We start from the raw sequence: 14,449 nt of genomic DNA on the forward strand, positions 1-14,449 counted from the left end.
GTGAGATTGCGCTACCAGTCACTGGTGAGGCTGCATCTCATGACACTCGTGAGGCTAGGAGGAGAGGAGGATTCTGTGCACACCAGTTTAGTAAATCTTCCGCAAAGTGTCCGGTAAACAAGCAGTGGAAGAGAGCAGCAAACACTGCAGCTTCCATGTATTAGAACTCACAGTTGTTCTTCCACTGAATGAGTGTAAATACAGTAATCAAACATTCTTAGGCAGGCCATACATTATGCAATTTTCTTTCCTTTAACCACAAGCTGAAGGAACTACTGTATGTATGTACATGTAACTACTGTACTCTGACAACGGGAGGTTTCCCAGCCTCCAAAATAAAATGATCACTGCTTGCAGGCAGCTACAGCTGCCGGCAGTGATTAAAAAAAAAACAGACAGGCTGGTTGCACTGAAGTCAATTGACAGATCAAGTTCAGTAAAACCAGCCTGCCCATACACGGATCAGTAGAAGCCGGCTGAATTTTGATCTGTCTATGGCCAGCTTTAAAAGTGACATACAGATCTGAACACATAACTTATTACACTGCAGTTATTTTTTTTTATTAAGGATGAGCTCCGGCGTGTTCGCACACACCACGTGCAGAGCCCGCTAGGAAGTCGGCACTGCGCTGCCCTAATCACAGGCAGTGAGACATTTTCCGATGCGCGGCTGCAGAGATTGGGAAATGTCTCACTGTCTGTGATTAGCGCAGCGCCGACTTCCTGGCGGGCTCTGTATGTGGGCTGTGCGAACATGCTGGAGCTCATTCTTATTTTTTATTACTTTAAAAAACGCATTTTTTGTAGTGAAGCACCGAAATTTTAGCCAAGCCTAAAATAGGGTTTTCTGCGTTGAGCCAAAAAAAAAAAATAGTGCCGATAACGGCTGCCGAAAACGCCCATGATTTTACCTTGCTTATGGGGTGTTCTTCATAGGTTCACGTGACTCAAAAAAAAACGCATCAAAAAACACAACACGGCTGCATTTTTTTATGCGTTCTTCCTACGTCTTTAATGCTTTTCGATGGGAGATGCGTTTTTTGTGTGGTTTACGAAATATGTTCCAAAAATGCAGCAAGCAGGATTTTTAACACTGCATCAGAAGGTGCCGATAATGGCCAACAATAAATTCATATTAATTTAAATTCATGAATTAAAAAGTTGAATATAATACAATTATTTTTAAAATATATATTGTGCATCCTGAATTTTCGGTACTGAAATTTTCATTTCGGTGCACCACTAATTTTCAGTTTTAAAGAGATTTCTGTCCTGGAGACAATTTTTAACAGACAGGAAGTGAATCTCTCTCTATTCTAGAGCTACATGATTAATCGTTAAGGATTGAGATTTTTCCCCCTTTGTGATCTTAACAAGGCATTTTCCTGATTCTATGCAGAGTTCTCTGCTCAGCTGACAGCTGTCAAAAAAAAAAAAAAAAAAAGGAACAGGCAGTCTGCCAAGTTTCACAATATTTCTCAGCCTGAGCTAACTATAAACATTGTAACAGTTTGTTCTTTAGATCACAGGAATGAACTTTGGTCTGTAAATGAGGGAAGTTTAACCACTTCAAAGACTAAACCTTTGACACTTGTTGGTTTCAAAGTTGAAATCATTTTTTTTTTTTGCTAGAAAATTACTTAGAACCCGCAAACATTACGTTTTTTTTTTTTTTTTTTTAAAGCAGAGGCCCTAGAGAATAAAATGGAGGCTGTTGCAATATTTTATGTCACACTGTATTTGCGCAGCGGTCTTTCAAATGCAATTTTTTTTGGAAAAAAGATGAATTAAAAATAAAAACTAAACAGTAAAGTTAGACCATTTTTTTTTTTTGTATAATATGAAAGATGCTGTTATGCAAGAAACATGATCTTTATTCTAAGCAAAAATATTGTGATTCTCATTTTGTCCAGAATCATACAGCTCTTCTCTAAACTTTTTTGTTAGAATAAAGGGTAAGTTCACCTTGAGAGAAAATCTGTAAGGTGAACTTACACTGGACCCCCTTGGTCCCGCTGACCTGCTGGGACACACCGGGTCGCTGCTTCACCGGTCCGGGGTGTGTGAAATCCCAGCAACTTAATCTCCTAAACATACCTTGTAAAGGTACATATAGGAGGCATCCTAATTGGTTGGCGCTGACCATTCAGGACCCTCCTAGCCCATCCTGTCAGCCCTGGAGAAGAGGAGAGAAAGCCGCGGGGACTTCAAATCCTTGGACCGGTAATGAGCGACCCGATGTGTCACAGCGGATAATCACGGGACTCCAGGTCAGCGGGACTGGGGGTCCAGTGTAAGTTCACCTTACAGATTTTTTTGTAAAGTTGAACTTACACTTTAAGGTATAGATACTTTAAAGACTTTTTTTTTAACCTCTCTTACTTGTCATGTAGTATTGTCCTCGATTGACATACTCACCTTCCAAACAGATTCCACATTGCCCTACTGCGATCCGCTGCTCAGGGGTCACAGCCCGAGACCTGCGTCACCATTTTGGTCCACCTGTGTTATGGTGAATGGGCTCCCTCTTCTGGGTCCCAGTAACCCTCCTCCTACTCTGCTGTTTGTTCGCCTCCTGGGATAGGTGATGTCGATATGCCAGGGTGCTGTGAGAGCAGGACAGGTCATTCTTGCTCAGGAACAAACTGCAGAAGGAGGGGGTTGGGAGCCAGGGAGGTAGACCAGCATGACCGATCGAAAGTCCCCTTCAACGTTCAATGCTGGAGAGCAGCACCCTTCAATGTACTGCAGCAGCCTGATCTCTGCCTACATGGCACTAACAGGTGCGCTTTATTCAGACAAGTGGGTAGATACTAGACAGCTTTCCTCTGTCTTACATCTGCTGTGGAACAACAAGTCTCAGCACGTATACTTCTACGGTCCCACTGCAGCTATGGAGGATGGTGCAGGGTGTGATCAGTGTGCTCTATCTGCAATGTAAACTGAAAAACATCAATTCCACTACTAAGCTGCTGAAACGAAAATCACCTCATCGTCATCATCATCTTCCTCATCCTCAATCTCCGGGTTTCCAGCCGCGCTGAGAGCGCTTTCCAGGGGAGCGTCGGACAGTGACATGACTTCCCAACGTGCGGGCACACACAGGGGTCACCCACCAGGAACTACGTCACCGGAAGCGCCAGGCACAACACTATAGAGGCAGAATACATAGGGAGAGAGCGAAGAAGAGAGAGAGTAGCGCCCTCTACTGCTGCTGTGTGCGCAGAACAACTCCGCTGCATCTGTCAGAAATTAACTTTATTTTTGGTTTGAAGTACTGTATGTGTACATTTTCCAGTTTGGTCCTCAATTCCAGCTCTTTTGCAGGGTTTTTCAATCAGATCGTAGATATAGTATATCAAAAGCGCCTTTTTTTAAAATTTTGGAAAGCATATTGAAGGGTTAGGGGGTTGTAAACTTTCTTTTTTTTAAATGTAGCAATAACTCTCGGTGGAGCTGCTGGTTTAAGTGGGCTTGTTACCTTCACTCTCGATACCTGTTTCACCGGCACCGGGTCTAGGGTTCCGTTGAGTTTACCTCTGGACGATATAAGCACCAAACACTTAAGTAGGTTTTCCAATGCTTTAATAAAACGAACAAGGGAAGTAGCAGGAAAGAGGTAGTAGGAAAGCTGCAGGGAAGCTCAAATACCTTTCTGTTGTATTTCTGCAGAACATTCTTTGCAATTGAAGACTTGTAATTGAATAGTCCCCCTTTCGTAGGATTTAATCTTTGCCCACCTGGATAGAGATCTCTCACTTGCCTAGCAGCCAGCACGCAGCACGAACAAAAGTCTCTGCCACAGACTTATCTGGAATAAAACCCGTACGATCCTCTGCCACAGGATGTATTGGTTTGTGATGAATGTCAGATACAGTAATTTAAGCCAACCCGGCAGTACTATACTGTAAGATTACTTCGGAATGCGTCCTCCAACCGAGTCACCAGGCCCCTCTCCAGACCAGCACTCTGCATGATCCTTCCATGACGGGTCCTCCCCTGGGATCTTCTCAGGTTGTCCAGCTTCTTCACTCAGGATAAACAGGTCAGGACCATTCCTCCGCTGCTGTGGTAGGCCCCAGACAGGCTTCTGGGCCCACCCACACGCCGCAGCAACGTGGGCCTCCGGAACGGAGGACCACGAGGTGGTATTCCTAGTGCATACCCGTCGGCCAGGAGGGCCAGCAGGTGGCTGAAAGACGACCCCTAAAACATGACGTCTGTCCCATAAATACCCTCTCCCAGAATGCAACTCGGAAGACCACCTCCACCGAGTTATCTCCGGGACAGAGGAGCACTCATTCGCTTCAACACGTTGCTTTTCCAACACCTGCCAATGGCGACAACGACACCCACCGGCACAATGTGGAACCGCATGCAACGTCAGCCAAGCTGGAACAGAGGCAAATCTAACTTCCTATAATAAGCGACCCACTAAATTTACCTATCAGTAGTAGATAAAAATCTACCAGCGCTACATAAATAAATGAAAATAATAAACCGGTTTATATGTACCTGCTCTTTACAATGGTTTTGCACAGATTGGCCCCGATCGTCCTCTTCTGAGGTCCCCCAATGGTGCTCTAGGCTCCTCCTCTTCAGCATGCACCACCATAAGAGTCAACTTTCTATGGTGGTGCATGCGCGGCTGCTCTCCTGATTCCTGTTCTGTGTGTCCACATAGACACACACAGTGCAGCTCGGCCCTGCCCCACCCCCTGCTCACAGGATTTGATTCACAGCAGTGGGAGCCAATGGCTCCTCCTGCTGCCTCTCTATCCTGTGAGAGAGAAGAGAGAACCGCTGCAGATGGGCACAGCACTGGATCGAGTGAGAACTCAGGTAAGTACAGTGTCTCACAAAAGTGAGTACACCGCTCACATTTTTGTAAATATTTTATTATATCTTTTCATGTGACAACACTGAAGAAATGACACTTTGCTGCAATGTAAAGTAGTGAGTGTACAGCTTGCATAACAGTGTAAATTTGCTGTCCCCTCAAAATAACTGAATACACAGCCATTAAAGGGGTTGTAAAGGTTCATGTTTTTTCACCTTAATGCATCCCATGCATTAAGGTGAAAAAACACCTGTCAGTGACCGGCCCTTTGTTTTACTTACCTGACCCCTCAAACTTGACCCACGGGGACGCACTGTCTCTCTGCCCGGGTTTCTCGGCTGTTGATTGGATAGATTGGTAGCAGCGCAGCCATTGGCTCCCGCTGCTGTCAATCAAATCCTCGAAAGCGCGCCCGCAAGTTAACCCCCTCGGGGGAAGCGCTTCTCCAAAGGGGGTTATCAGATGTGGGGAGGAGCCGCGAGAGCTGCCGAGGGACCCCAGAAGACGAGGTTCGGGGCCACTCTGTGCAAAACGAGCTGCACAGTGTAGGTAAGTATATGTTTGTTATTTTTTTTTTTTTTTAATTTTACCTTTACAATCACTTTAATGTCTAAACCACTGGCAACAAAAGTGAGTACACCCCTAAGTGAAAATGTCAACATTGGGCCCAATTAGCCATTTTCCCTCCCCGGTGTCATGTGACTCGTTAGTGTTACAAGGTCTCAGGTGTAAATGGGGAGAAGGTGTGTTAAATTTGATGTTATCGCTCTTATGCCGCGTACACACGAGCGGACTTTACGGCAGACTTTGCCCGGCGGAGGGGATTTCGTTGTACAATTCGATCGTGTGTGGGCTCCAGCGGACTTTGTTTTCTCAAAAGTTGGACGGACTTAGATTTGAAACATGTTTCAAATCTATCCGACGGAATCGAGTCCGGTTGAAAAGTCCGCTTGTTTGTATGCTAGTTAGATGGACAAAAAGCCACGCTAGGGCGGCTATTGGCTGCTGGCTATGAACTTCCTTATTTTAGTCCGGTCGTACGTCATCACGTACGAATTCGACGGACTTTGGTGTGATCGTGTGTAGGCAAGTCCTTTCATTTAGAAAGTCCGTTGTAAAGTCCATCGAAAAGTCCGCCGGGCAAAGTCTGCCGTAAAGTCCGCTCGTGTGTACGCGGCATTACTCTCTCATACTGGTCACTGGAAGTTCAACATGGCACCTCATGGCAAAGAACTCTCTGAGGTTCTGAAAAAAAGAATTCTTGCTCTACATAAAGATGGCCTAGGCTATAAGAAGATTGCCAAGACCCTGAAACTGAGCTGCAGCATGGTGGCCAAGAACATACAGCAGTTTAACAGGACAGGTTCCACTCAGAACAGGCCTCGTCATGGTCGACCAAAGAAGTTGTGTGCACGTGCTCAGCATCATATCCAGAGATTGTCTTTGGGAAATAGAGGTATGAGTGCTGCCAGCATTGCTGCAGAGGTTGAAGGGGTTGGGGTCAGCCTGTCAGTGCTCAGACCATACGCCACACACTGAATCAAATTGGTCTGCATTGCTGTCGTCCCAGAAGGAAGCCTCTTCTAAAGATGATGCACAAGAAAGCCTGCAAACAGTTTGCTGAAGACAAGCAGACTAAGGACATGGATTACTGGAACCATGCCCTGTGGTCTGATGAGACCAGCATAAACTTATTTGGTTCAGATGGTGTCAAGCAGGTGAGAAGTACAAAGACAAGTGTGTCTTGCCTACAGTCAAACATGGTGGTGGGAGTGTCAAGGTCTGGGGCTGCATGAGTGCTGCTGGCACTGGGGTTCATTGAGGGAACCATGTATGTCAACATGTACTGTGAGATCCTGAAGCAGAGCATGATCCCCTCCCTTCGGAGACTGGGCCGCAGGGCAATATTCCAACATGATAACGATCCCAAACACACTTCCAAGATAACCACTGCCTTGCTAAAGAAGCTGAGGGTAAAGGTGATGGACTGGCCAAGCATGTCTCCAGACCTAAACGCTCTTGAGCATCTGTGGGGCATCTCTAACATCCACCAGCTCCATGATGTCGTCATGGAGGAGTGGAAGAGGACTCCAGTGGCAACCTGTGAAGCTCTGGTGAACTTCATGCGCAAGAGGGTTAAGTCAGTGCTGGAAAATGAAGGTGGCCACACAAAATATTGACACTTTGGGCCCAATGTGGACATTTTCACTTAGGGGAGTACTCACCTTTGTTGCCAGCGGTTTAGACAGTAATGGCTGTGTGCTGAGTTATTTTGAGGGGACAGCAAATTTACACTGTTATACAAGCTGTACACTCACTACTTTAAATTGTAGCAAAGTGTAATTTCGTTTTTTGTGAGATATTGTATTTAGGGGTTTGAGGGAGCAGTACAAGTACTGGAACTTTTTTAACTTATGCAGGGAATGCATTAAAGTAAAAAATCTTTCCCTTTGGAACAACTTGAAAATCGTTGTCAGTTATTTTTTACCATTTGATTTGTTATGGCAGCTCCAAATTTTTGATTTATCCACACATTCTCTTCTGGTGACATTGGTGATCAGACTAATTAGAGAGACTGAGTTCTGTTTCACACAGGCTTCAGTTTGTTCACGGTTCACAGCAAGGGGTCCGGTGCATCCCTGTTCACTGAACTTGCACCTGAAGCAGACCAGAAGACGCACAGGACCCTTCTTTAATGCGGACCATGGCCGCCCCGAAGTTGTGTGAACTGGTTCCATTGAGAGTTGGTCACACTCTCCTGTCATGCAAATTCAGCTGCAGATTGTAAATGTTTTGTGACAGGTCACAAAAAGTCAGCAGATTGGGAATGTTGTGGGGGGGTCCTCTGGGATAGGTCATGTAAGGTCACCTGACCCCCCTGAACATTCCAGAAAATACCAGGACCCCTATTTAAGCAGGAAGCTGAGGGGGGCTTCCGCCAGAGGGATATTTGAAGAGCGCCTCACTAATTTTGTTCACAGTTTTTAAGGATTTATTGATTAAAAGAGTTATGGTGAATTGTTCATTGTTTATATTTGTGAAAAACAATAAACATGGCCATGGCCATTGTTAATTGTGTGTGTCTAGTGTTCTTTTTATGTTTGGAGTTTATTCTGCCTGTCGCCCCATGTTACATCACTTCCGCTTTCAACGTCGCCACTTTCACACCTTAAAATCATGTGGTTTCCATATTTTTGTCCAACCCCTGTAAGCACATCTGTGTTTGTGCAGGAAGTGCAATCCGTAGTATGTACCCATCACAGAGACTGAGCAGTTGTCACCTGCTGCGGGTCATACCATAATTAAGAGGAGAAAGGACCAGCTCCAAATCATGTAATTGTCCATCACAGTGATTTCTCTGTAAAACCCACCCCTTTACTCTCTCTTTCTCCTCTGAAAGAAGAAAAAGATATAGTGAAGTAGTGAAGGGAATTTACCAAAATGTGAGCAGCTAGCATAATTTGACTAGAAATATATATATATAGTGAGATAAAACCAATTGAGGAAACAAAATACTCCCCAAAACTCCTCCAATATCTAATCAAGCTAAAATGGAAACCTGGTGTGCAGAAACATGGACAGCACAGAAAGACAGAGAAATGCAGAGTATCAAAGTCTGGATATATGACATAATAAATTTGATCAGGTCAATAAAACTGTTTCACTGTAATAACATGCTGTCTCCTAGCAGATGTAATTTCTGTAAAGTGTTCTAATATAGACTCAATATACACCATAAAAACATAACAATACACTGAACCAGGGATTTTTTTCAGCGGGAACGTGAGGGAATGCAGTTCCGGCACCTCCAACACTAAATGCATTCTATGGCAAAGTGTGCTGGAGAGTCAATTGATGCTGACTGCTGGGGGATCTATTGTCACTGGGGATCTATTTTTTAGTGGGGGTCTATTGTTGCTGGGGTGGTATTTTATTGCGGGGCATACATTGTTGCTGTGGGGAGGTCTGTCGTTGTGTGTGGGGGGATCTATTGTTGCTGTGGTGGGGTCTGTTGCTGCTTGGGTGGGGTCTATCAAATTCCATACAATTTAGTAGCACAAAATGATACTTGGTTCTGTATTCTCTAAAAAGGGGTGTTACTGGGAGGTGGGTTGGGGGTGGAGCCAAGAGACAGTGCTTGGAAGTGGGTAGGGGGGCATAGACGAAGGGTGACTCATAAGGGGTGAGTTCCTGCACCTATTCTCTGAGAAAAAAAGCCCTGCACTGAACAATGCATTTGAATATATCTGCAAAGCTTTGTGCAATCAAAATGCCACAGACAACAATAGAAAGAGACGATCACTACAAATTTCGAATAACCAAAGTTCATTTTTGTGATATGAATGTTTGTGGAAATTCGTATCATAATACATACTGTGTCAAACATATTTAATTTACAATTAAATGGAATGATGTTTAATATTACAAAAAACATGCGATCATTCTACCATCTGCCATGTCTGTGGTAGAGAAAAAGACCCGTAATAAAAGAAACAGTAATGAGAAAGAGAAAGAAGAAGGTGTAGTGAGGAGAAGGAGAAAATCCTTGTTCAGAACGTAATGCATCTGCGAATCAGATGCGTTCCCATAGGAGGTAATGGGCTTGTAATTCGCACCGCAATGCCTAAAAAACGCACACTTTTTTGTGCAATGCTCAGTGCGAATGCAACGCACATATGTGAACCAGATACATTCACATGAATGTATTTTAACATGTCCTGCGACTTGGATGCGGTGTAAGCCACATCTAATTCGCATAGGTGTGAACCAGGGCTTATTTGGCACAATATTGGATGTATACAAATTTTCAAGAGCCCTAAGTTTAAGGAAGCATTATTTTAAAGTACCAGATGATACAACAGACCGTACCATTAGAACAATATCAACTACACTGGGTGAGTAAGCTCTCTTTCCTCAATCTTTTTCTGATGTCTGTGCTCTTTATGATCTTGAAGATCTAGTCCATGAATCTAATCCTCTCCCCATTGACCCATATTCTAAACCATTAGCGGTATCATTTAAATTAAAATCTGTTTTTTATCCTCAAGGGGAAAGGATATGGATTTATTCCAGAAATTGGTTGAGGGGGATCTAACACACCTAACACATACTCATACATTTAATAAAGGGCTTGATAACCTTACATCTGAAGAAAGGGAGTCATTGAAAAGTTTGAATAATGACACTACCATAGTCGTTAGAAATGCAGATAAGGGAGGTGCTGTAGTGGTCCTTGATTCTACTACATATAAAAATGAGGCTTTACATCAGCTATCTGACATTAATACATATCGTAGACTCAAAGACCCTACTTCACCTTTCAAAAAGGAGCTTTCAAACCTTTTAGACAGCAGTTTCAGTGGGCATTTTTTCTATAAAAGAGAAAGAAATGCTTCCCCCCCATGATATTATCTCACGGGTTGATATCTCCGCTGTAGAGGAGGGAGGGTGGGCTTGTATGGAGATATTTGCCCACGCAGACCGCCTCCCTCCTTCACAGATGATCTGATGTGTGTTCTGCTGTTTAAATGTTTTGTTACACTGATGTGCCTCAATTAAGCTATATATGCCTGTTCTGCTACTGGGCTCACGGCTCAGATTCTCCACCTCAACCCTCCACCCCCAATAGGCTGGGCACGAATTGTGCCTTCTTACGTGATTTCTCACGTGGAGTCCCGTATCAGTGGACCCCTTAGATTTGTTAGGCTCCTTATTCAGGTGTCCTCCCTACCTTTTTGTCCTGGTATATCTTTGCTACCTTACAAGCTTTCCCTCCCCCCACTCTTCCTCCCCCCTCTATTCTCTACAATCTGACTTTCTTTTTCTCGTTCCACTATGGCTCATACAGTGCTATCTCGTCCTCGCCTGAAATCTTGTTCATACAATGTAAATGGCCTCAATATTGCATCCAAGAGAGGGCAAATCCTCTACCAAATGCATAAACAACAGGTCAATGTGTTACTGTTACAGGAAACTCATTTCCACACAAACTCCACCCCTTCCTGCTCCAATAGGTACTTTAATAGATGGTTCCACAGTACAAATCCCTCCCAGAAAACCAAAGGCGTATCTATTGCCTTCCACAAAACGCTTCCGATTGACCTGATAGACCAGCTCTCGGACCCCCAGGGAAGGTATGTGTTCGTAAAGTTCTCCTTATGGGGCACAAAATTCATTATTGCCAACCTTTACCTACCAAACACTAATCAAATATCGTCTGCTCTGCGGTACATGAGGATTTTGTCAGAATTTGCAGAAGGTAAACTAATCATAGGCGGGGATTTTAACGCCCCTCTGGATCCCCTCTTAGACTCATCAACCTCTCGCTCATCCATCTCCTTTACTAAGCTAAGGGCATTCAAATGGGCTATCTACGATCTCCGTTTAATCGACATTTGGCGGGTTCTGTTTCCAACAAATCGCAACTATACCCACTTCTCACAGGTCCACCACTCTTATAGTCGTATTGACTACTGCCTTCTTGACCATAGCTGCTTGGATTGGTCACCTGAATGCGAGATAGACTCAATGGTCTGGTCCGATCACTCACCTATCTATTTGACACTATCAATCCCTTCCACGCCGGTGAGAGAATGGACGTGGAGGCTGAATGATTCCCTTCTTATGGAACCTGATTGTTCCCACAAGGTTTCAGAAACAATTTCTAATTTTTTCATAGACCATGCCTCGGACACTACCTCACTACCCTTACAATGGGAGGCGCTTAAAGCAGTCCTGCGAGGTATCTTTATTCAGATGGGAACCCGCGTGAAAAAGGCTCGATCAGCTGCAATAACATCAGCAATTCAAAAGCTTCGAGACCTTGAGACACAACATAAACGAGCCCCAACTGTGGAGACCCTCATAGAGGTCTCAACGGCTCGATCCCAACTTAAGGACCTGTATGAGGCCTCAGCTCGTACCTATGCGGACAGACTTGCCTTACATCAGTACCGATTTAGAGGTAAATGCGGTAGACCGTTAGCTCGCACCCTCCAGCCAAACACGTCTTCCACATTCATACCTCATATTCGGGCCCCTTCTGGAGAAATGCTTAGTGAGCCCTCTAAGATATCACAAACATTCCGAGATTTCTACCAAAACACTTTACAATCTACCGCCTGGCGTCTCTCCTGGCCCAACCCTTGCCCCTGAACCTGATAGACTGTCTTATATTGAGGAAACAGAGCTCCCTACTTTGGATGGCGATACTGTAGAAGAGCTGGAGCAAGTAATTACAGCGGATGAGGTAATGGGAGCGATAGCGGCCACCCCGTCCGGTAAAAGCCTGGGTCCCGACGGATTCACCCCTAAATTTTACAAAACATTTGCTCCCCAACTGACCCCCTTCTTGGTTAAGGTGTTCAACACCCTATCGGAAGGCTCAGCGTTTCCTCCACAAACACCCGAAGCCCACATTACCATTATCCCAAAACCAGATAAGGACCCTACTTTGTGTGCTAATTATAGGCCCATATCGTTAATTGGAGTGGACTTGAAATTATATGCCAAAATTTTAGCCACTAGATTGCAGCCGCTCCTCCCCCGCCTCATACACCTGGACCAGGTGGGTTTTGTTAGTGGTAGCGAGGCAAGGGACAACACCCTAAAAACCCTGCTTCTTATCGACTATGCCCGCACCCACGATGTCCCTTTATGCCTTTTGACGGTTGACGCCGAAAAAGCATTTGACCGGGTCGACTGGCAATTCCTCCAGCTGTCCCTGAAGCAGATAGGTCTGGGCCCCAAAATGATATCCCGAATTATGTCCCTTTACTCCTCTCCCTCTGCTAGAATTCGGGTGAATGGTTCATTGTCACCTACATTTTCCATCCACAACGGGACACGACAAGGCTGTCCTCTATCTCCCCTTCTCTATGTCCTGGTCATGGAACACCTGGCAATTGCCTTGCGCAATAACCCTAACATTTCAGGTGTATCAATAGGCCCCACTCATTCCAAACTGTCTCTCTTTGCGGATGACCTGCTAATGTTTGTAACCCAACCCCATATATCCTTACCACATATAATGCGGGAATTCACGAGGTTTGGGAAGCTGAGCAATTTCAAAGTGAACCATACTAAGTCAGAAATCCTGAACATCTCACTGTCCCAGGAGGCCCTCTGCCAAGTCTCCACTAAGTATCCTTTTAAAACAGGTTCCACTTCCATCTGTTACCTCGGAATCCAAATACCCACAGAAGGATCCCAATTATTCTCTCTGAACTATGCTCCCCTTCTACTTAGAACCAAGACGGATCTCTCAGACTACACGAAGAAGCGCCTTTCCTGGCTAGGCCGGGTGAATGCCCTAAAAATGGACGTTCTCCCTCGGTTTCTCTATTTGTTTCAGACAATTCCCATATCCATACCCTCCTGGTTCTTTAAGAAGCTCCGCCAACTATTCTCCTCCTTTATATGGGGAGGGGCACGTCCTCAGATACGCTATGAGACTCTCTCACTCCCCAAGATTCGTGGCGGAGCTGGAGCTCCAGATGCCTCTATATACTATAAGTCAGCAGTACTCACGCGTATACTTAACTGGTTCCATCATTCCTCCACCAAATTATGGGTACAAATAGAGAGCCATATCAATTCGATAGATCTCCGCGCCTTACCGTGGAACCTACCGAATTCCTGAAAGGAGGGATACCTCTGAGCGACCTTACACAACAAACCATACAAATTTGGACCCGAATGAATTCCTCCAAGACCCTATCTCCTCTGAAAGGACCCATGACTCCACTGTTTGGGACCCCGGCTTTTCCTCCGGCCCTACAGGGAGCAAGTTTTGAACCTTGGTGTAAGGAGGACCACAGACAACTTGCCCAAGTCCTGCGATCAGACTCTTCCCTGACTCATGACATGCCCTCCGGCCCATCTTCCCATACCTCAACGCATTGGCTGCAGAGGCAACAGGTGATATCCTTCATTCGCACCTTCCCATCCCTGCCTGATATACTTGCTGACTTAACAGACTTTGAGAGCATGCTGCTCCAGACTGCCCCCCCCCACACATGTGGTCTCTCAACTATATTCTCTCATACATATGGTGTATAATCCTGACCTTCCCCCATACACACAGGCCTGGAAGGAAGATCTGGGTCACCCCATTTCACCTGTAGACTGGCAAAAGTGCTTCATTCTGACTCACAAAATATCCTTAGCCTCCAAAGCCCAAGAAAAAGGATTTAAGTTGTTGACCCGTTGGTACAGATGCCCCTCGACTTTGCACTGGATAAACCCGGCACTCCCGGATACCTGCTGGCGTTGCTTGGCATCCAAGGGAACCTTACTCCACATTTGGTGGGAATGCCCCCCTGTGCGGAGGTTCTGGCATAAGATCCTCGACTTGTACTGCAGACTCATGACGACCTCAATCACACCCTCTCCTGAGGTAGTTCTGCTATCTTTGCTCCCTGGACCGATTAAATCGGTCAAAAAAGACGTTTTGTGTCACTTTCTGGCGGCTGCTAGAACAGTTCTGCCCAGACATTGGAAGTCGACGAGCATGCCTTCCCTGGGGGATTGGGCAATTGAAGTGGACCAAATTAACAGATTGGAACGAATGTTGTCGCATGAAATGGGTAAGGAGGAGCAATTCTTCAA

At 45.2% G+C, this 14,449-nt stretch overlaps 1 protein-coding gene across 1 annotated transcript in view; it reads right to left on the minus strand.

Moving 5' to 3' along the window:
• The window catches only part of TOMM22 (translocase of outer mitochondrial membrane 22), a 40,909-nt gene extending 37,746 nt beyond the window's left edge, over nucleotides 1-3,163 (minus strand). The window contains exon 1 of the mRNA XM_073592524.1: nucleotides 2,989-3,163. Within this exon, the coding sequence (XP_073448625.1) occupies nucleotides 2,989-3,078 (90 nt within the window). The 5' untranslated portion in view covers nucleotides 3,079-3,163. The remainder of the gene's footprint in view (nucleotides 1-2,988) is intronic.
• Between the last annotated feature and the right edge of the window lie 11,286 nt (nucleotides 3,164-14,449).

This window comes from Aquarana catesbeiana, linkage group LG07 (genome assembly GCF_042186555.1).
Source record: "Aquarana catesbeiana isolate 2022-GZ linkage group LG07, ASM4218655v1, whole genome shotgun sequence".
Lineage (NCBI taxonomy): Eukaryota > Metazoa > Chordata > Amphibia > Anura > Ranidae > Aquarana > Aquarana catesbeiana.